The following is a 21,613-nucleotide window of genomic DNA, read 5'->3' on the forward strand; positions in this document are numbered from 1 at the left end:
CATGGCGTGATATGTTTACAGTTTAGTGCAAAGGGAACATAGTTCTGAACGAATGTAGCCCAGATTGTTAGAACAACATGTTTTTGTCAGTGCGCGTGCTGTTTATTTTCAGAACCCAATTTCACAATCGGTCTGTGGCAACATTCTGATTCAGAAAGCAAAGATGGTGTTCCGTTCTCGCATGTCAGAGCACAGCTGCCTAAACAGTAAGAAATGTGTGTTAAGGGGGGGTTATTTGGGCTGAACAATATTCTGTAAGTCTGACTCTCTCGTTTTGCATCACACCTGTTTGAAGTGCCCATCGCTTACAGTATCAGGTTTCGTGGTGGCTTAATACACTCTCACTCTGCCAAATAGAAGAGCTTGCCCTTTCTCTAGCAAGTCAAGTGGCTATCTATAGGCATATACAGTAGCCTACCATACTCATAGCTCAAATATACCTTTCTTCACAGTGCTCAAAAGTTTAAATGTGGGATCTTTTATGTTATCAATATCATGATATCATGTTTCTTCATAGGGAACGGGGACAACCTTTTCTGCTCTATGTAGCTCTGGCACACATGCACGTCCCCCTGTCCCCCCCTTCCTACGCCCCCCACCCCTCAGAGGGCGGTGTTTACGCTGCCAGTCTGCGGGAGATGGACGGTCTGGTGGGGGCAATAAAGAATGCCTCTGATGCCTCAGACAAGGAGAACACTCTCATCTGGTTCACTGGTGAGTGATCACTAACTACCAGCGATCATGTTTCCATTTGGATCATTGAACATCACTGTATTTTTTTATGTGTTTTTCTTCAGGTGATAATGGTCCCTGGGAGCAAAAGTGCCAGTATGCAGGAAGTGTGGGTCCTTTCCTGGGGAAGTGGCAGACCAGCAGAGGTAAGTTCTTCCGGGGTCAGCACTTGCATTCTAGTGCATCAACTCACTGAACTAAATTACGAACCTTATGGATATTGACATCAATGGTCCATGTATTGGTCGGTTACCTGTCTGTCAGGTGGGGGCTCTGCCAAGCGGACCACTTGGGAGGGGGGGCACAGGGTGCCCACAGTGTCCTACTGGCCTGGCAGAGTACCAGCCAACAGCACCAGCTCTGCCCTGCTCAGGTTTGGTCATCATTACAGTAGATATATCTGAAGCTACCCCCAGCTCAGATACAAAACACAGGTGAATGAACATTACACTTTTGCGTTATTCGTGCAAACTTGACCCCCTCTTTCTCCTGATCTCCCTCCCTCTTCCCTCTCCATTCTCCAAGTGGTCTGGATATCTTCCCCACCCTCCTCTCCCTAGCTGGAGTGAACCCCCCATCAGACAGACGCTATGACGGTATCGACGCCACAGACGTCCTCCTACACGGCAAAGAAACAGGAAATGAGGTATGACCCACTGAGCTATAAGAGCTAGTCTTAACACAAATGTAGTGACGTAGAACTACTCTGAAACAGGAATATGATCGGATGGATTTCTGAAACGAGTCTCTCATTTGTCTTCCTCTCCCTACCTGCAGTTCCTCTTCCACCCCAACAGTGGCGCTGCAGGGAAGTATGGGGACCTGCAGACTGTCAGACTGGGGTGCCACAAGGCCTTCTACATCACGGGTAATACAGCCGTTAAAGTAACGGCTAAAAGGGATATGGATAAACTTCATTGGTATGCTTGGTCAGGTGCAGTGAGTGACTGACTGAGATTTGATTGGTCTGCTTTAGTATTGAAAGTTTAGTGAAATAGTAGTATTGATAGTTTAGTTTACTGTAGTACATGTTGCCCCTACAGGTGCGGCTGAGGCATGTGGGGGGTCTAAAGGGAGGCAGGAGCTCCACGACCCCCCTATGATATTTGACCTGTCTGGGGACAAGGGCGAGGAGACACCCCTGGACCCCACCACGGAGGAGTACAAGGAGGTGGATGAGAGGGTGAGGAGGTGGAGGGAAGCGCTGCTCTATGACATTGCCACTGACCAATCAGTGTCCACAGCCGACTACGCCACAGACCAATCAGCAGCCCCCTGCTGTGACCCCCGGCACACAGCCTGCCGCTGCCTCACCCTGGGCTGAGGACACACACACATTCAGTGTTACACACAGTTTGACATTCACAGAAAGTCCGACTGATACGCAGACACACACACACTTTAGTTTTAGTCCAATAATTGTTTGCTCTTGGAGGTATATGCGTGCCCATGGGAATGTAGAAATCACAGACCTGTAGCCTACATCTGGGTTAATGTAAACAACCCCAGAGACCAACCAGAAACATTCGCCAGAGTGAAGAAGAAAAGCAAATATTAGAACTAGCATCAGCCTGTTGTTAGGAGGCCGGACTGTGGGTCATTCTCCTGGAGGTCAGTACTGGGGATTGACTGAGACACATTGCTCACTGCTGCTCTGAGGGGAAACATGGGAAGACAGCTGCTGTTGCGTAGCAAGGACAATTTACTGTATTATTACCAATATTAAGTGTTTTCCTGTACACAGGCTTTTTGTACAGTTATATAACAGAGGCTTCTGGGTTGCTCTAGCACTCTCTGGTGGGGAGTATATGACCATGCAATAAGTAGGATGAAGTTGCCAATACACTGATCTAAGACCAGTTTAGTTTCTCCCACGAATAACTTCACTTTAACCCAAAATCAAAACATCTGAAGAACAAAAAGCACCACCCTTTGGCAAATCAGTCACAGGATCATAACAATAGGTGTGCTATTTACATACTATATGTATAAATGTATATATACACAAACAATAATCACTTTCCGCCAAAACCAAAAGATCTATTGATGAATAATACTAATTTCATTTTCCAAAAGAGTATTTAATACAAGTCAACATAGTTTTTTTACAAAGTAAAAAGATCTGTCATGTCTGAAATGTTACAATATTCAATATTATGTAGTCAATGGTGTTAATAATGAAATCAATTAAATAAAAGGACCTGTACGATCCTATAATACAGTTCTCTATTCAGTTTTTCACATTTCAGTATTTGACTCTTATTTTCTTAGCGCTGTTCGAAAACTATCGCTTCAGACATGATAGAAGCCCCCCCTCTTTCTTTCTCTTCCCTCCCCCTTCTCTCTCAGGGTGTGCCACAGCTAGAGCCCACTGATAAGCCTCAGTCTCTGGGCCCCTCTCTGCCACCCTACACTGGGTTCTAGCCAATCTGCATCAAGCAGCAAAATAGGACTCAGACTTCACTATCCAGTCAGTGTTATATATCACTTAACGATACTAAGAGGTTATAAAAGTACAATTGAATGGTTTTGCCTCTTCCCCTTTTGACAATGTTAAGCACTTTGAACACTTATCGATAGCTGTATATGAATGCAATTAAATATTAAAGTCCCTTTTTAACCATGTTAATATTGGTTAATATTAGACTAGAGGTAGGCTACAACTTCAGTGCCCAGACCTCCTTTCCTTCTGATAGTTAGGGAATGAAATGTTTGTATTCATATTGACCTTCAGGGCCAGGTATAAGACAATGTACAGAGACAGGTCTACTGTCTATCCATACTCTACTTCTGAGTGGCGCATGATAGTAACCAATCACCATTGTGGCTTCTACATTTCTCCCATCTGATTGCCTCATTGGGGACATGGGGGTGGGACCTGGGGGGGAGTTCTCTGAATACTGATATCCCTTCTAGCTTGAATGGCTCCAGTTGATTGGTTCCCGGGAAAAGTTGGGTCAGTTGCTCTGGTTGTTGACTGGAGGAAACTCGTTCTTGTCATCCAGACAGACGGGTCCCTTGGTAAACTCATGTTCAGGGATCACATTACCTTTCTTAGCCCCTCCATCTAAGTAGCCTGGGAGGAGGATTGAGGGATGGAGAAGAAGATGGAAAGAGAGGAGAGATGACAAAGGGTCACATCACCAGACTAAATTACACAAGGTAAGACACACACAAACCATACACACAAACCATACACATAACCAAACATCCACGTAATACCTGTGAGAGTGGTAGAAGAGGGTGGGGTCGAGGGGAGAGCCACAGTGGCAGCGTATGATGGGCTGTTTGACGGTGGGAGGGACCTTCTATCCTCAAGCTCCTCCTCTTCCTGTTGTTCTTCCTGTGGCTCCTTATCTCCTTCAAATAGTCTGGAGCAAACAAAAAGAGCCTGAGAGCAAATACACACATGCTTCCACACACACCAGGGTTGGGGTATATTCTATTTAAATTCCAGTCAATTCAGAAAGTAAACCAAATTTCTGATTGAAAAGCAATGAAGAGAAATTACTGGAATTTAAATGGAATTGACCCCAACCCTGAGGCTCATACACTTATTCACCTATGTTTCCTGACCAACACACACTCTCCTCCCTCCTGTGTGTCGATGTTATAGATGTAGATATGTCCATCTGATGACGCCACCAGCAGACGAGGCAGCTTCTGAACCCTGAAAATCATAACAAATAGGACTGTCAAATAAAGAGTTACCAAACATCGAAATGCACACAGACACACACCATCCCCCCGCAAACACACACAAACTTACGTGGCCAAGGCGCAGATGTTCTTGAGACCGAACATGTTAAGTCGTACAGTGGCGAAGGCCCGGTCCTGGTGCATCATGTCAGAGACCTGGGAGGGAAGGTAGGTGCTGGCTGCTGTGAACAGCTTTCCCACGTATGCACCCCACGTAGGACATCCCCCCTCTCGACTAGACAGGCAGAAGAGACATAGTCACACTCAACAAGTCAATCACACTCCTCTTCCCAACTGACTACAAAGACAACTGTAACACAAAGCATCTTCCACTCCTGACAACGAAACACTGAGGTCCAGAAAGGGCCAGGTTGTAACACAATCAACACAACAAACTCAAAAGAGAGTAAACAGTGTGTACCTGGGGCTGTGACGTTCCAGTTTGAAGATATGGACCGTTTCGGTGTTGCTGGAGGCACAGAGGAACTGGGCGTCTGAACTAAAGGACAATGAGCTGATACTCACGTACCTGAGACAAACACACATGGTAAAAGTCATCATCCTCAAGAGACCAAACCTACCCCTACAAAACCTTGTTGAGACATTCTAAAGTATTGTGTCTATCAGCTGTACTATTGTGTGTGTTTCTGTAGTCTGTCTGTCATAAACTGACCTCTTCATCCCTCTGCGGAACTCAAACAGTCTTTGTCCCTCTGGGATGGTGAACACACGGATCACTGTACCCTGGGGAGGAGGAGGAGGAGATGGTCAGACAGAACTATTGTACACAGAGAAAGGGAGTGACACACTGAGTGTACAAAACATTAAGAACACCTATTCTTTCCATGACCAGGTGAATGTTAGGATCCCTTATTGATGCCACTTGTTAAATCCACTTCAATCAGTATAGATGAAGGGGAGGAGACAGGTTAAAGAATGATTTTTAAGCCTTGAGACAATTGAGGCATGGCTTGTGTATGTGTGCCATTCAGGGGGTGAATTGGCAAGACAAAAGACTTAAGTGCCTTTGAACAGGGTATGGAAGTAGGTTCCAGGCGCACCGGTTTGTGTCAAGAACTGCAACGTTGCTGGGTTTTTCATGCTCAACAGTTTCCTGTGTGTATCAAGAATGGTCCACCACCCAAAGGACATCCAGCGAACTTGACACAACTGTGGGAAGCATTGTAGTCAACATGGGCCAGCATCCCTGTGGAATGCAACTCAATATTAGGAAGGTGTTCCTAATGCTTGGTATACTCAGTGTATATATAGAGAGATACAGTAGAAAGACATGCAGAGATAAACAGAAAGACAGAGGGAGGAACAGTCAGACTCACCCTCTCGGAGGCACTGGCCAGTTTGGTTCCTGACACGTTGAATGTGAGAGCTGCAAGGGGACTGTCATGGGCTGGGATCATCGTCACCGTGCTCTGAGGAACACACAGGTCATACGTCATTGACATTAACCTGTGACCACTTCAACAGCTGTGACATGCAATGACTGTACTCCATGTACTCAAAAGTATTAAGGCATTTCCACTACCACTGCAAACACTCTAGTCAGCCTTTCCACTCATAAATCGCAAGCTGCCATTGAGATCAACATGAATACCCCCTGCGTTGTGCTGTGTAGACTGACTTGAATAGCAGCAGTGGCAGAAGAAGTTTGAATGTCAGGTCTTACCAGGTTGTTGGCGTCATAAACCATGATCTCCCCGATGGTCTGACTGCCAGGGTACGCCAGGTAGGAGTTACCATGGTTCACAGAGAGGGCACAGAGACCTGACGGGTTGGAGGGTGTGTCTGTGTTTAAAAACGGAGCATAGTTGAGGGTACGCATCGTGTCTGTGTGTGCCTACGTGTGTATTCAGTACCTGAGGGGTTGTGTGGTATGTTGAGCAGTGTCTTGAGCAGCTTCATGTCTTTGATGTTGTGGATGTAGACTGACTCCTCCAGACACACTACCATCCTCTACAGGGGACGGAGAGAGAAACGTTACTGCAGAGCTATAAGGTTTGGAATGGGAATCCCTCTCAGGTGGGCCTCAATCTGGGGTGAGGAGTGGGTTTGGAATGGGGCCTCCGATGGCCATTACCTGTCTGTTGAGCCTGACTGAGAGGATGTTGTTGGAGTAGCTATAGTTGCAGATCTCTGTTCCTCTCTTGAAGTGGTAGACGTTCATACGTCGGGGCATGGAGAGACTGACCACCACCACCAGACTGCTGGAGAACAACCGCTCCACGATGTACACATCTGGAGACTCCGCTGGGAAAGTGGGAGGGAAGGAGGGAAGGAAGTGGGCGGGAAGGGTTAAATCACATAGATGTGCTTATATAAAAACAACACTTTGCATTGAATACACACACACACAGGTAAACATGTGCATAGAGCACACATGCACAGACACGCAAACACGTACACACTCCGCAGGCGCACATTCCATCACATTCATTTCATAGTTTAATATTTTCTGAACTTTTATTTTTCTTAAAACTGCATTGTTGGTTAAGGGCATGTAATTAAGCATTTCACCGTAAGGTCTACTACGCCTGCTGTATTTGGCGCGTGTGACAAAATTGTATTTGATTTTTGTATTTGACACTCAAGCCAAAACATGAATACGCTGACACTTTCCTCTCACCGTGATAGGAAACACTGATAAAATACTTGTAGAATGCATTACTGGGAACAGGTTTATGGTGTAACACATTACTCACTAGCATTGTTTACATAAGTGGGAGAGGGTGGACTGTGTCAGCTTAGAACTTGTTCTCTGGTTACAGAGACTACTGTACAACCACGCTGGTTGACCTGACCACAGCTTACTAGGTGCTTGTTTTGCCCCTGTCCTTATGATACCAGTTTAGTGAACATCTGCCAGTGTTTAATTGTAGTTACTAGCTACCAGTACACACAGGCTATAAGGAAACTCACTCACCTCCTTCATGGATGCAGTCCATCTTGTCCACCGAGGTGACAGAGAAGAGTCTGTAGCCTGACTTAGTGCCCACTGATAGAGACCTGAGACACAAAGAGACCCAACTGTTATTACAAATCCATGATGGCGCCCACTATGTGTTTACTCTTTATCAGAGTTTCCCAAACTAAAGTAGCCACCCTTTACCTTGACAGCTTTGCACACTCTTGGCATTCTCTCAAACAGCTTCATAAGATAGTCACCTGGAATGCATTTCAATTAACAAGTGTGCCTTGTTAATTTGTGGAATTTCTTTCCTTCTCAATGCATTTAAGCCAATCCTTTGTGTTGTGACAAGGAAGGGGTGGTATACAAAAGACAGACCTATTTGGTAAAAGACCAAGTCCATATTATGGCAAGAACAGCTCATAGTGATAGAGTGCTGCATCAGATGACCTGGGATGAGTTGGGCCGCAGAGTGAAGGAAAAGCAGCCAACAAGTGCTTAGCATATGTGGGAACTCCTTCAAGACTGTTGGAAAAGCATTCCTCATGAAGCTGGTTGAGAGAATGCCAAGAGTGTGAAAAGCTGTCATCAAGGCAAAGGGTGGCTACTTTGAAGGATCTAAAATCTATTTTGATTTGTTTAAACACTTTTTTGGTTACTACATGATTCCATGTGTTATTTCATAGTTTTGATGTCTTAACTATTATTCTACAATGTAGAAAATAGTAAAAATAAAGAAAAACCCTTGAATGAGTAGGTGTCCAAACTTTTGACTGGTACTGTAGATGTTAACTTGTGGTGCCATAATCTATGTAAATCATATACCATAGGGGTCTTAAGCTACGGAGATAAATGCACATATAACAGAAAAACCATACAATAAAAAATGAGATGACACAATGTTTATGAGTGGAAAGGCTGATCGTACCACTGAAGGCAGAGGATGTTGTTTTCTAAGGACAGTCATACACACACTTGGCTAACCGGGAAGTGTAGGCAATACGTGCAATGCCTCACTACCCAGTGAGCTATATATAGCAGTCATGGGGAAATTAAGTATACACAGTGTGCTGTATAGCCAACACAACAAGAGTTGAATCAAGAGTTGGTCAGGTCATGTATTATTATTATATCTTTTTTTAGGATCCCCATTCGCTGTTGCGAAAGGATGTGATCGCCCTAAGCACTTCAAACAGCACTGATAATCAAGCACACTATCTATGGGCATACACATAAATACTGTGTAGAGAAAAGGAGGGGCTGGCATCTGTCAACAGATGGAATAGGATGGAGTATAGGATATTAATTCTAGAATAGACACTGATTTAAGATTAGTTTAATGTTTTCCTCCCTTATTGTTTAGGTTGCGCTATCGGGAGGGTGAGCTGATCCTAGATGTGTGCCTGAGGGCAACTGCTACCCAGAGTTGATCAGGTGTGTGGTTCAGTGGGATATAGGCTTGCCCAGCCAGGCAACAAATAGCCTAACTGCTGAGAATGATTGAAAATGGGAGAGAGTTAATGTCAATGTGTCTGTTTGACCACCTGGATTGTTTATGACACCAGACCCCAGCCAAACAGCTGTTATTACACCTGTAATTGACCTGTAGATCAACAATGTCTGGATGCTCCGTTCTCACTCACACTAATGTTGCCATTATCCAATACATCCAACCGCCCCATGCATGCAGTTGTGATAGCCTAAGTAATTGACAGTTCCAAAACTCATTGCATGTGTCCTCATCTGAGACAAATACCAGACTTGCACAATACACACAAAAAATGTGGGTTCCTCAAGTGTTCTTGGCGAAGAGTGATGGTTCTAAGTGGAACCATACTGACCCAAAGAACCATTTAAGCCCTTCAATAGTTATTTGCTGTTCAAAAAAAGGTTATTTCCTTTTTTTTGTGATAATTAAAATGTAGGGATGGCAGCTCATTTGAATATTTTGGGGCTTGGTTTGCTCACAGATATTTCTGTGCAACCATGAGTGAGTGTCATTGCAGTTTATCTAAAATGTTGTGTTATGCTATCATATGTTATACAGTATATGACTTAGGCCAGTGACCGTGTTTTATGAACAGTTGCCTAAGTCAGTAGTTCTCAATTTTCTCCCCAGGGACCCCCAGCAGTTCCACAGCTAGCACACCTAATTTAACTTGTTAATAAACATAATAAAACCTGTGGAATTTTATAATATAATATGGCTATTAAACCAAAATGTAAAAAACTTGTACGGCTCTAAAATTGAAATAAGAATGAATAGAACAGGCGTCTCCATTCAAGTAAATTACAGCATAAAAGAGTACCACAGTAAGAGTCATAATGCCCATAAAACATAGCAGTCAAACAGGGAAATGGTTCCAATCGTTTTTCCACCATTCATTTTTCCCATATGGTATTTTATAAACACTTAAAATAAGGGCTGTGTTTCGTGTAGGCTTACCCTGGCTTGACATTTTGATTACCACGTAAATCTCTCCAGGGCAAGGTGACTTTTATCAAGATTGCATGATATTGGCCCCCCCATAAAAAACAAAAACATTAAATGCTGATTAGCTGCTAATGTGGCTATCATAAAGAACTAAAAATGCCATGATGATCTGGACAACAAGACTGCCGAATCGAGACAAAGGTAAAAATCTCTGGATTAACTATCTAATATGGTAGCTAATGTATTAATCAATACATTGATTACATTTCTTTACATGGAAAATTCTGTGAACTGTCTCGTGCAAGTTTTAAATTGACAAAATACATGTTAGCAAAAGTGTCAGCTAGAGATGACGTGCAGGAGCTTACATGGATTTGTAGTTTTGCATGATGTCTCTTTTGATGCTAATTAGCATTTTCGAATCTGAGAGTAAATACAGACGAATATATTGATAAATCACCTTATCCGAGAGAGATTTACATGGTTATCAAAACGTCACGCCAGGATAAGTCTACAGGAAACACAACCCTTATTTTAAGTGATTCTAAAATCCCTTATCCCCTTTCTAGTGGCGCACATATTAATTATGATAATGCACGAGCGTGGAGTTGTATCCATAGTTTCCGCGTTTGGCTTCAGTGTTTTAAAAGCGTTCGAGAATGAGGTGGATATGTTAGAAGCCAAATAACCCTGATTTGGCACTATATAGAACCATGTGTTTTTAGTGTGTAGTCTGCTGACCAGTATCTCCACTGTAGGTCAAATCTAGATTGGCTACTTTTATCTGGCTATCAATAGGCCTTAGTAGTGTGGTGGCCTACTTCACAAGCTAGTAACCTATATTTTAGGAACAGTGTTGAAGAGACGCCATGGGACAATTGGATTAACAGCGATAAACAAACTGCACAAGTGGGTGAGGTTTGAAGATACAATTCACACACTAACATATTTCTGCTACAGACCATATTATAGCTGGAAGCATAAGGATTTACTTCGGCCCTAGATTATGCAATTAGAATATATCTAGCAGTATGACAAGGAGAATCCGCTAGATTACGTGGTGTCCTGGTTGAACGAGGAGCTGATCAAGTCTTGAGGCCCTCCTCGACCGTCGAAGGTCTCCCGGTCCTCCATCTCGTCCACGGTTATTCTCCAGCTCCACTGCCCTAGTTTGGAGAGCTGGGTCCTGATCGATCACTCTGTAACCCAGCTCCTCTACACACGTATGCGCTAAGAGATGAGTTAATACAATGTAATAAATGCTATACAAATTACAAACAGTTGGTTTGAATCCTGAAACTATAATTCCCTGTTATTGTTTTTTACTTTTTGAGGAAGGCGCTTGTAATTGCTCTGTTTTTATCCTTAACATCAATAGGAGACCAACAAGTGAAACAAAACCGCTGAGGGCTGTATCCGTGACTTTTGCCTCGTTTTCTATTGGCTGGTTAGAACATTACCTCTGCATCACTCAGATTGGCCGACCTTTTCATAGCTTGTATCTGATTGGTTTACAAGAAAACAGTGCAGAGAGCACCGCCCATTACACGATTGCGATTGGTTCACTTTACCTTCTTCGGGCACGAGGAATTGTTTTGATTGTTTTGATTGGATGGACCCATCAAGTGTTTTGCTGACCGCATTTTTGCTACATCTCTCTGTGAAGTTTTGCAGAGTTTGCACAAAAGCAATACATACATATATAGGATTTTACTTAAATTGATCACTGTTTTGTTGCAGAGAATTTTCCTGCTATGCAGGAAATGCAAATTTGTAGTGTATTTGAGTTTTAAAAAGGCTTCTAAAGTTTGTAATTTCCACTTTGAAATGTCAGACTTGATGTGCCCTAACGAAAGGGTGTCGACCCCTACAAAAATGTACTTGAATTATAATCCACTGAATAATTAACATTTCCTGTTGCTCCATGATTATTTTACTGCTGTACCAAACTGGCTCTAATTAAGATCCTACATCTGTACAACACTGCATTTGACATATTCCTTGGCTGATCAGTCATTAAACATAATCTAATCCAATGGCACTGCGATCAGCCATCTATTGTTTATATTAAGGTTAAACTGCTGAAGCACAATGTGCAGAACATCTTCATAAAACAACAATATCCTCCCAAAATATTCATGCATCGAGTACTGTAATGACCCTAGGTTTATAAGCGCGGAAATCGACAGGAGCATGCTTTTGCGGCACAGTCGATAGCGCGCCGGACCTCGGGCTAGAAGGTCGAGGGTTCGAGACCTGCTCCCTGCCTGTTTCATTACAGTACTATTTGAATAGAGGACGCTCCACCGTTCATGGGAAATTAATATGAGGCTATCAGGTCCTTATATCTGCTATTGATTTCCCATTGACGTCATGATTTCCATGCGTTCCCCTTTAATGTTGCCAAGGGTTACGGCTCACGTGTCAGAATGAGGCGAATTGACGTCAATGACGGCTCGTGATTGGTTCTAAACCCATATCCGGTGGGGCAGCGGTCCAAGTTTTTGGAAAAATCGAAGGGAGATATTTGGTGAGCTTGTGGAAATAACATCCAAATCCGAGTTAGTGTCAAAGTGCTCGCCAATAATTTGCGGATTCTTGTAAGTATTGCGCCACATAGTTTGAAATTGATGCCATTGCGATCGCGGGATATGTAGCCTCCGCCTTGTATTTGTTTATGATAGAGCTCAAGATGGCGTCATTGGCAAGACTGGCCAGAACTGAAGTATCTCTGGACTGACTGGCTTTGCAGGCCAAAATGCCAACTAGGTTTCTAGCTACCTAGCTGGTTGATAGATTTGATATCCATCAATACAGTTTTAGCAAGCTAGCTTCGTCATGATTATGTTTATTTAAGTTAGCTAACGTACCAGTAAGGTGCGATCAAACAGCCATCTGATGCGTACTAACTATAGTAACGTTAGATGGCTAACGGTAGAGTATTATAGGCCAGGCCAGTTAGGTATTGGTTGCTGTCATCTCTTATGCTCCTAGCTAACGTAGCGTTGTATCTTTAACAACTATATTATCAGAGTTGCCTGGCTAGCTAGCATTGATGCAACCGAAATGTACCTTGTTTTCCATGTTTGTTGGTAGCCAACCATAGTTTGCCTTCTAATTTAACGAAGTTGTAACGTTACTGCTCCAGTCAACGTTTTGAAAGCAAGGTCATTTTGAATGTTTTTCTTTTTGGTGGGGGATCTGTCATATTATTCCAGGAGACAGTTCATGGGCAGTATTGAAAACGCCAGAGCAAAAAGCATTGCTAGATAGCAGGACATTCAAGAACTGTCTGAAATCCTAATCAGCAGTAGCTCGGTTAACTATTTATTTTATTGATACTTGATGTAAATGGTTGTTTCTATCATTTGACTCTTCATGATATGTACTTGGGTACACCACCAAAGGGTTGCATTGTGCACCAGATCCTCTCGTTTGTAGTAAAGCAGCATGTCATACTTGCTACTGGCTCCGTTTTTTTTGGTCAATATTATAAATCTAAATCTACTTTGACAGATTAGTAATGACATGGTCCTATTTAAATGGCAAATGATATACAGTAATTCAGACCTCAGCATGATGAAACTGATAAGAAATGTAACTTTTCTTCTCCCATCAAACAAGGATACAGTTTGTTTTGTTGTTTGGGCTTATCTGTTTACCACCACTTAAGACTTAATCACATCATATGACCAAGTTACCCTCAAGCATCCCTGAAATGCCTATCTCTTTTTCTTTCTGTCTCACACTCTCCCTCCCTTCCTCTAACCCCTTCCAATTAGTCCCTCCCTCTCTTCCTCTCTCTCGCATCTGCATTTTAGCCAGTTATCAGATGTTATAAGACTATAACAACCACATTAGAAGAAGATTGTAACTATTTAAAATAAATATATATATATATATATATACACACGTGTAATAGAAGCAATCCAAGTTGTCTCTCTCAATCTCTAGTTTCGAGGCCAGAATTCGCCAGTTCACCAGGTCGTAGCAGAGCAGTAACGTGTCTTCAATCGTGATGGCGTCGGGCAGTACGAGCAGCGAGGAGGAGAGGAGTCTGAGGGAGTGTGAGCTGTACGTGCAGAAACACAACATCCAGCAGCTGCTGAAGGACTGCATCGTCCAGCTGTGTACCTCTAGGCCTGAACGACCCATGGCCTTCCTCAGAGAGTACTTCGAGAGGCTGGAGAAGGTGAGTCTGGGCGGGTAGTGTGTGTCCTGCTGTGGGCATCATCCAGCTGTGTGCTTCATCCAGCTGTGTGCTTCATCCAGCTGTGTGCTTCATCCAGCTGTGTGCTTCATCCAGCTGTGTGCTTCATCCAGCTGTGTGCTTCATCCAGCTGTGTGCTTCATCCAGCTGTGTGCTTCATCCAGCTGTGTGCTTCATCCAGCTGTGTGCTTCATCCAGCTGTGTGCTTCATCCAGCTGTGTGCTTCATCCAGCTGTGTGCTTCATCCAGCTGTGTGCCTCCAGGCCCATAGCCTTACATGAAACTAGTTTTAAAATTGTAGTGCCTTTATATTGTAAAGTCTTGCCCTGGCAGCTGATTGGCTGTGTGTGACCTCTGACCTGTGAACCATGCAGGAGGAGGCCAAGCAAATCCTGAACCAGCAGAAGGCCAGCAGCCGTTCTGACTCCCGGGATGAGGAGGTATCTCCTCCCATGAACCCTGTTGTCAAGGGTCGCCGGCGGAGAGGAGCCATCAGTGCTGAGGTCTACACAGAGGAGGACGCTGCATCCTATGTCAGAAAGGTGAGGATGCACACACACTCATACAACATGCCGTACGCATACATCACACAACTGCACACATAAAAACTTACATCATCTTGAAACGCATGGCTCTACTAAAACAACAAAGCATCTGACAAAATGCAGTCATTTAGACCAGCCCACAAAACAATATTCTCTACTTACAGTCATATCTATAGGCTGGCTGGAGATTTTGTGAATACTTAGAGTGATTTGCTTAAACATGGATGGTTTTTGTTTTCAAGGTCATTCCTAAAGACTACAAAACAATGGCTGCCCTAGCTAAAGCTATCGAAAAGAATGTGCTTTTCTCTCACTTGGATGACAATGAGAGGAGGTATGTTGTTAACAGGATTTGTTATTAATTTTCCTTGATTTGTCTGTGAAGATTGGTTGTCAATGTGAGTTTAGATCAATCCCACTAATCATGACACAAACCTGAAACTTTACAAACACAATCTTTATTCACAGCGACATCTTTGACGCCATGTTTTCAGTTACCTACATCGCTGGAGAGACTGTTATTATGCAAGGTACAGTAGGTTCTCATTGTCCTTTAGATTCAGTGGAAATTCAAGTAGACCTGAAGTGTCTTTTTATTCCGGAGAAAAGATGAACAATGTCTTCCTTCTCTCTCAGGTGATGAGGGAGATAATTTCTACGTCATCGACCAAGGAGAGACGGATGTAAGTCTCTTGATGTATTTTAGGAACACACACATTTTTTGCACAATGACTCTTGTATTAATAAACCAACATTCTCACACAAGCATTCCAGTTTGATAGAAAACAGGCCCCTAAGTTGAAAGCTTGCCTTGTTTTTTTCCCTCCTGAATGTGACAGGCTTATTTTTGCAACTGTCTTTTTAGACTGTTTTTTGTTGTTGTCATATGTTACTTTGCTATTCAGATCCCTATTATCTGTTACCTTAGCGATGCCTACTCTCATAGATCTAGCATTCTAATTGTATGGCTACGTCGCAATATTTCTATATAATACAAGAAACAACTTACACATAGGCAGTGAACAACATCTAATAGAGACAGTGACACGCCGACGTTACCTGATCTTAATGTCTAAATACTCTTCTCCCCCTTCCTGCCAGGTGTATGTGAACAACGAGTGTGTGACCAGTATCGGGGAGGGGGGCAGCTTCGGAGAGTTGGCCCTGATCTACGGCACCCCCAGGGCTGCCACTGTCCGTGCCAAGAGCAACGTCAAACTGTGGGGCATCGACAGAGACAGCTACAGGAGGATACTCATGGTGAGCCTCGCCCTGCTCTGCTCTGACACTTCACCTGACTGACATGCTTTGATTTACATTTGGAGTGATTAACGATGAGTAGGGACATGTAGAATTGCTGCGATTTTTAAATTGTATTTTTATAACTGCTGGATTTTACGAATTGAAAATACAGACAACTACAAAAGGCAAGCCGTATGACCAGTTTATGCATGATGTTTGAAGGCTTACAACAATTGTCAGAACTCAGGAATAAACATTATGACTTGTTGTTATTCTTTACAGGGAAGCACTTTGAGGAAGAGGAAGATGTACGAGGAGTTCCTCAGCAAAGTTTCCATCTTAGGTAAGGTTCACTGTTTATTTAGCTTTTTGACATTTCTGCTCATAATAATAATAATAATAATAATAATAATAATAATAATAATAGCCACTGTTAACAAAAATTGGTCCACCAGCCACTGGCATGTACAGTGCATTCAGACACCTTGACTTTTTCAACATTGTGTTATGTCACAGCCTTATTCTAAAATTGTCTACACACAATAGCGCATAATGACAAAGCGAAAACAGGTTTTTAGAAATTTTAGCAAATGTATTAAAAATGAAAAAAAAAAAACAGATATTTACATAAGTATTCAGACCCTTTGCTATGAGATGTGAAATTGAACTCCGGTGCATCCTGTTTCCATTTATCATCCTTGAGATGTTTCTACAACTTGGAGTCCACCTGTAAATTCAATTGATTGGATATGATTTGGAAAGGCACACACCTGTTTATATAAGATCCCACAGTTGACAGTGCATGTCAGAGCAAAAACTAAGCCATGGGGTCAACGGAATAGTCCGTAGAGCTCCGACACAGGATTGTGTCGAGGCACGGATCTGGGGAAGGGTACCAACAAATTCTGCAACATTGAAGGTCCCCAAGAACACATTGTCTTCCATCCATTCTTAAATGGAGGAAGTTTGGAACCACCAAGACTCTTCCTAGAGCTGGCCACCCGGCCAAACCGAGCAATCGCGAGACAAGGGCCTTGGTCAGGGAGGTGACCAAAAACCTGATGGTCACTGACAGCGCTCCAGAGATCCTCTGTGGAGATAGTTGTCCTTCTGGAAAGTTCTCCCATCTTTGCAGCACTCCACCAATCAGGCCTTTATGGTAGAGTGGCCAGACAGAAGCCACTCTTCAGTAAAAGGCACATGAAAGTCCACTTGGAGTTTGCCAAAGGCACCTAAAGGACTTTCAGACCATGAGAAACAAGATTCTCTGGTCTGATGAAACCAAGATTGAACTCTTTGACCTGAATGCCAAGCGTCGCATCTGGAAGAAACCTGGCACCATCTCTACGGTGAAGCATGTGATGGCAGCATCATGCTGTGGGGATGTTTTTCAGCTGCAGGGACTGGAAGACTAGTCAGGATCGAGGCAAAGATGAACGGAGCAAAGTACAGAGAGCTCCTTAATGGAAAAAGCACTCAGACTGGGGTGAAGGTTCAACTTCCAACAGGACAACGACCCTAAGCACACAGCCAAGCCACACCTGCGTTTTCTTCGGACAGGTCTCTGAATGTCCTTGAGTGGTCCAACCAGAGCCCGGATTCGAAAATCTCTGGAAAAACCTGAAAATAGCTGTGCAGCGACGCTCCCCATCCAACAGAACAGAGCTTGAGAGGATCTGCAGAGAAGAATGGGAGAAACTCCCCAAATACAGGTGTGCCAAGCTTGTAGCATCATACCCAAGAATATATATATTTTTTAAATCTACCATTCACTCAGATTTTTTTACCAGCCAAAATATATTATTTTCTGCTAAAGTTACACAAAAAACAGATGAGCATGCTTTGTAATGTTTCTAAAATAATACATGTATTATTCGTAAGAAGAAATGTGGTATTTGTTTCATACATTTTTTTTGTGACCTGTCTTTTAACCAAAATATTAGATGACACAAAAAGGCAGGATGTTACCGTGGTAATGCAACTCCAGTCATGTTTGTGCCTGTGAGATTGAGTCTGACAGGTAATAACGTTATCTTTTTTTCCCTAGCAGTTGAAACTCAAACATTGGAAAAACAACCCAGCTTGTGAACAAAACTATGTAAATAGCCAAGAAACACAATGACAAAGTCTCACTTCAGTAGACTTTCGTTTCAAGTAAATTAGACCAACTTTTATGCCTGCGCTTCTAAAAATGAATATTTGACTCAGCTCTTCATGTGCTTACAGCCCCTAGCCAGGCAGTGTTGCAGCGCGAGGTGGGATAGGCTATATAGGATTCATAGTACTTTTACTTTTTAAAGTTATTTTCCCCATCTATGAAACATGGCAGAAATACTTTGATAAAATCTACTGCAGCATTTGACTATAAATGTGATCATACTTGACCATTTTTATTCACAAATGCAAGTGAAATGCTTGCATTGTGGAGGACTGACCACCCGGCAACGTGATTAGTGAAATGGACATCTTACCCACCAATGCCCAAATCTACCCTCCATTTAGCAGGTGGCAGATGTTAATTTTAGGCCCTGATTATAGCCACATGCATACAGTGGCTTTCAAGACACGTTAACAACTCTTCGTCCACCACCTAGGTGTACTGTACAGTGTGTGGTTTCTTTATTGTGATGTCACTTATGTCCCTGTCTTATGATTCCATCCCTTTAGAGTCTCTGGACAAATGGGAGCGTCTGACGGTGGCAGATTCTCTGGAGCCGGTGCAGTTTGATGACGGACAGAAGATCGTGGTGCAGGGAGAGCCTGGCGACGAGTTCTTCATCATACTGGAGGTATGTACGTCACTCTAGGGTTTCATTTAGTTTGTTTTGGTTCTCCCTACTGAACACTACCCTGATGTCCGTGTTCTGTAGGGCTCTGCAGCTGTGTTGCAGCGTCGCTCTGAGAACGAGGAGTTTGTGGAGGTTGGGAGATTACAACCTTCTGACTACTTTGGTAAGAAGAACCTGCTCAGGCTTCAGCTCTCCCTCTCTTCTCATCAACTGTCTTTCTTCATTTGTTTGTATATGCACTATATAAGCCTGAATCTCACATTTTTAAGGTGATATGATGAGAAAAGCACAAAGCTCTAACCTGATTTGGCAAGCCTCTTAAATATTTAGATGTTATATTAGCAGAAATTAACCCAATTTGTGACGCCTGTTTTGTACTGACCATGTACTCCGTTCGTCCAGGTGAGATTGCCCTGCTGATGAACCGTCCCCGTGCTGCCACTGTGGTCGCCCGCGGTCCTCTGAAGTGTGTGAAGCTGGACCGACCACGGTTCGAACGCGTCCTTGGACCCTGCTCGGACATTCTCAAACGCAACATCCAACAGTACAACAGCTTTGTTTCACTGTCTGTCTGAGGGGTTTCCCCTCCCCTGTAACCCCTAATCCCCTGTAACCCCTAATCCCCTATGTAACCCCATAACCCCCCCCTCTTTTAGACCCAGGTTCCACCAATGCAATGTTACTTCAATGTTAATTAATTTGGTCATCCATTTGCTTCAGCTTTTTTTTTAAACTCATATTCATTTTATGCTACCCATCAGCTAGCCATCCTAGTCACCCATACAGGAACAGTTATGTTAGTTTGTTACATATACCAGCTTCATACAGTATGCCTTCACTGCATTCACTGATATTTATATATATTTTTTACTCTAATTTAAACACGAACGGTGATTAGTAGGGGATTGGCCGAGGTTAGGACAGGCCAATGATAAGATGGGACAATCAAACATGGTGAAGTAAGGATCCATGATGAATATTATGCAGGTATTTTGGTTCCATATAAAAGTGTCAAGTTTGGCATTCTCACACAATTATCACATTTTTCCTTTCAGAATGAAAAGAATGCTGGAAGCATAAGGATTCCATCTAATTTCTTATGTAGCTTTCATGTTATGATCTCCTGTTTATCCTCCATTGCTACATTAAATCAAATTTATTTTTTACATTTCTCATATTGTTTCCATTGATTGTGCCATCAATCTAATTCACTATTGTTTTATCTAGTTTGAGAGCGTTTGTACAACTTAATGCAACCAGAAGGTTTTCTGTTGTACAGCTATCAAACTAGTGCCAAATGTTGATAATTCTTTTCACAACTCGGAACCCATAGAAGATTCTTATTCTATAGTCCGAAACAGTGGAACTCAAAACAGGAAGTATCTATCACCATGTTAACACTCACCTCTGTTTGGTTGGTACATTATTGGCTACAATGGGGGGAAAACATGGAGTATTAGTGTATTTCAGTATTCATCATTTTTCAGTATACACCAAATAATTTCATCACTAAAATTCTTTAAACAGAATTATTCTATAGTTATTCAATTATTATTAAAGGTATTATTATCTTTATTGACTGAACAAACTAATGTTACGCTATATGGTTTGGAGTGATGGTAATCTTAAGTACGTTTTAAATGTCTTTTTGTAAATGCTTATTTTTCCATAAATTCTATTTTAGGTGTTCAGTGCCACAGCGTAAATAAATGCTTCTTGTCAACTGACAAAACAGTATGTAGTTGTATTGTGAAAAATGTAAGGGGTTAACCTTTTAAAAGTAGGCGAAAGGGCTTTAAAATAATTAGCATTTTAAGTCTCCAAATTGTAGATTGTTTTATGGGTTTAAGACTTTCAATTATTTATGTATTTGAGCACTGAAGTTAAACAAGCAAAAGAATCCCAGTGACTGGTGACTCAGACATCAGATGAAATTGTCTTGCGTTTTAAGATTATATATTTATTTTAAAGCGGCTTCGCTGTTAAAGCTTTGTGAGAATGATTTGAATGTGTTTTTGAAGCAATCTGTGATCTACTTTATGCTCACCTACAGCATAATGTAAGGTGATGAGATGGTGTGAATGAAAGCGTATTCTCAAACTGGTATTCCCTGTGTTGGTCAAACAGTTTCACCCCTTCAATCTTAAGAATGCAATGTAATTCTGACATGTATTTAGCATTTTTTTCCCCTATTAACTCCTGCAGAAATATATAGTCTCAAGGTTGTATTCCTTTGCACTCCTGCCCCACAGCTTGCCCCTCACCCCCTTCTTACAGAAAGTACCTTTACATACGGTAATGCTATTATCCCTTTCTGAGGTGTTCTCCTTGTTTAGGCTCTGTCATGTTTCCAATCTTAATCTTGTGTACAAAACAGTATGGCTGATAGGATGGATGGATTGACTTGTGTAACCGTTTGTTTGTATGTCCAAACCAATCAACATGATCCTGAGTCGATTGCAGTGTTGCCTACTTGGTCCAAAACCTTTGTCGTGCTTTCAGATTCCGTTGATGTTATGGAATTTTGCAGTCGTCTATTTGCTGACTGTTCAAACTCCCACCAATGATTTGCTTGTGTTTCTTCTGTCACATAGCAATCAACATAGAAGTACTGATGTGGTAAAACACACCACAAGATTACTACTAACTAGTAGGCACACTGCAATTGACCCAGTTTGCCTTAGCTTATGTAACCTGGGCGTAGGCACTCCTGCTAGCCCTTCAGCAAGTTTGTGCGGCCTGCAGCAGGCTCTGAGAGCTGCAGGTCATCTGAGGACCATTCTTTTTATATTCTACCCAATGACTGTACTCGGTTTGACTTCCTGTATGTGCAAAGACATTTATCCTTTTGGTATAGATTGTTCCAGATGGCAGTTTAAGCAATAAAAGGTAAAATCACCGGCTGAGTCATTTACTCATTGGTTGTCTGAATATGTCCATACGATAATATTAATGAATAGTCCTAACTCTGGAGGGCAGTGTAGTACCTCTTCTCAATATTCTTCAGTGGTTTCCTTTACTCACTATACCCACATTGAT

General features: G+C 42.5%; 3 protein-coding genes across 7 annotated transcripts in view; 2 read left to right on the forward strand and 1 right to left on the reverse strand.

Annotated features, from left to right (window-relative positions):
• LOC112224471 (arylsulfatase G) overlaps nucleotides 1-2,973 on the forward strand; it is a 17,107-nt gene extending 14,134 nt beyond the window's left edge. For all 3 annotated transcript variants that reach the window (XM_024388046.2, XM_024388045.2, XM_024388047.2), the window contains 6 exons: nucleotides 518-714; nucleotides 798-878; nucleotides 997-1,105; nucleotides 1,258-1,378; nucleotides 1,510-1,600; nucleotides 1,776-2,973. In XM_024388046.2, the coding sequence (XP_024243814.1) occupies nucleotides 518-714; nucleotides 798-878; nucleotides 997-1,105; nucleotides 1,258-1,378; nucleotides 1,510-1,600; nucleotides 1,776-2,056 (880 nt within the window). In that variant the 3' untranslated portion in view covers nucleotides 2,057-2,973. The remainder of the gene's footprint in view (nucleotides 1-517; nucleotides 715-797; nucleotides 879-996; nucleotides 1,106-1,257; nucleotides 1,379-1,509; nucleotides 1,601-1,775) is intronic.
• LOC112224474 (WD repeat domain phosphoinositide-interacting protein 1) lies at nucleotides 2,793-11,203 on the reverse strand. Its single transcript, XM_024388051.2, has 13 exons — nucleotides 11,115-11,203; nucleotides 10,846-11,018; nucleotides 7,370-7,452; nucleotides 6,527-6,696; nucleotides 6,306-6,402; nucleotides 6,116-6,213; nucleotides 5,769-5,861; nucleotides 5,105-5,175; nucleotides 4,853-4,960; nucleotides 4,502-4,666; nucleotides 4,295-4,402; nucleotides 3,955-4,103; nucleotides 2,793-3,808 (listed from the first exon to the last, which is right to left on the reverse strand). The coding sequence occupies exons 2-13, from the start codon at nucleotides 10,920-10,922 to the stop codon at nucleotides 3,690-3,692; spliced, it is 1,338 nt and encodes a 445-aa protein (XP_024243819.1). The 5' UTR covers nucleotides 10,923-11,018; nucleotides 11,115-11,203; the 3' UTR covers nucleotides 2,793-3,689.
• On the forward strand, nucleotides 10,466-21,473 carry LOC112224476 (cAMP-dependent protein kinase type I-alpha regulatory subunit). Of its 3 annotated transcripts, none has more exons than XM_042306148.1 (11): nucleotides 10,466-10,697; nucleotides 13,743-13,980; nucleotides 14,373-14,540; nucleotides 14,786-14,877; nucleotides 15,012-15,073; nucleotides 15,180-15,226; nucleotides 15,645-15,803; nucleotides 16,068-16,128; nucleotides 18,453-18,574; nucleotides 18,656-18,737; nucleotides 18,977-21,473. In XM_042306148.1, exons 2-11 carry the CDS (start codon nucleotides 13,807-13,809, stop codon nucleotides 19,147-19,149), a joined length of 1,140 nt encoding a protein of 379 aa, XP_042162082.1. In that variant the 5' UTR covers nucleotides 10,466-10,697; nucleotides 13,743-13,806; the 3' UTR covers nucleotides 19,150-21,473. The 3 variants fall into 3 exon arrangements, with proteins under 3 accessions (XP_042162082.1, XP_024243823.1, XP_024243822.1); XM_024388055.2 differs by lacking the exon at nucleotides 10,466-10,697 and adding an exon at nucleotides 12,234-12,318; XM_024388054.2 differs by lacking the exon at nucleotides 10,466-10,697 and adding an exon at nucleotides 12,237-12,388.
• Nucleotides 21,474-21,613: the final 140 nt, after the last annotated feature.

The sequence above is a fragment of the Oncorhynchus tshawytscha genome, linkage group LG25 (genome assembly GCF_018296145.1).
Source record: "Oncorhynchus tshawytscha isolate Ot180627B linkage group LG25, Otsh_v2.0, whole genome shotgun sequence".
Taxonomy (NCBI): domain Eukaryota; kingdom Metazoa; phylum Chordata; class Actinopteri; order Salmoniformes; family Salmonidae; genus Oncorhynchus; species Oncorhynchus tshawytscha.

What these genes read in the sequence shown, in the direction of transcription:
- LOC112224474 (XM_024388051.2), bottom strand. Translation starts at nt 10,922, where the DNA reads ATGGAGGACCGGGAGACCTTCGACGGTCGAGGAGGGCCTCAAGACTTG. An exon ending in CAGTCAGGCTCAACAGACAG is followed by an intron (nt 6,403 to 6,526) that starts GTAATGGCCATC and finishes CGTCCCCTGTAG; the next exon opens with AGGATGGTAGTGTGTCTGGA. An exon ending in GTGTTGGTCAGGAAACATAG is followed by an intron (nt 4,104 to 4,294) that starts GTGAATAAGTGT and finishes TGTTTGCTCCAG; the next exon opens with ACTATTTGAAGGAGATAAGG.
- LOC112224476 (XM_042306148.1), top strand. Translation starts at nt 13,807, where the DNA reads ATGGCGTCGGGCAGTACGAGCAGCGAGGAGGAGAGGAGTCTGAGGGAG. An exon ending in ACTTCGAGAGGCTGGAGAAG is followed by an intron (nt 13,981 to 14,372) that starts GTGAGTCTGGGC and finishes TGAACCATGCAG; the next exon opens with GAGGAGGCCAAGCAAATCCT. An exon ending in TTGGATGACAATGAGAGGAG is followed by an intron (nt 14,878 to 15,011) that starts GTATGTTGTTAA and finishes CTTTATTCACAG; the next exon opens with CGACATCTTTGACGCCATGT.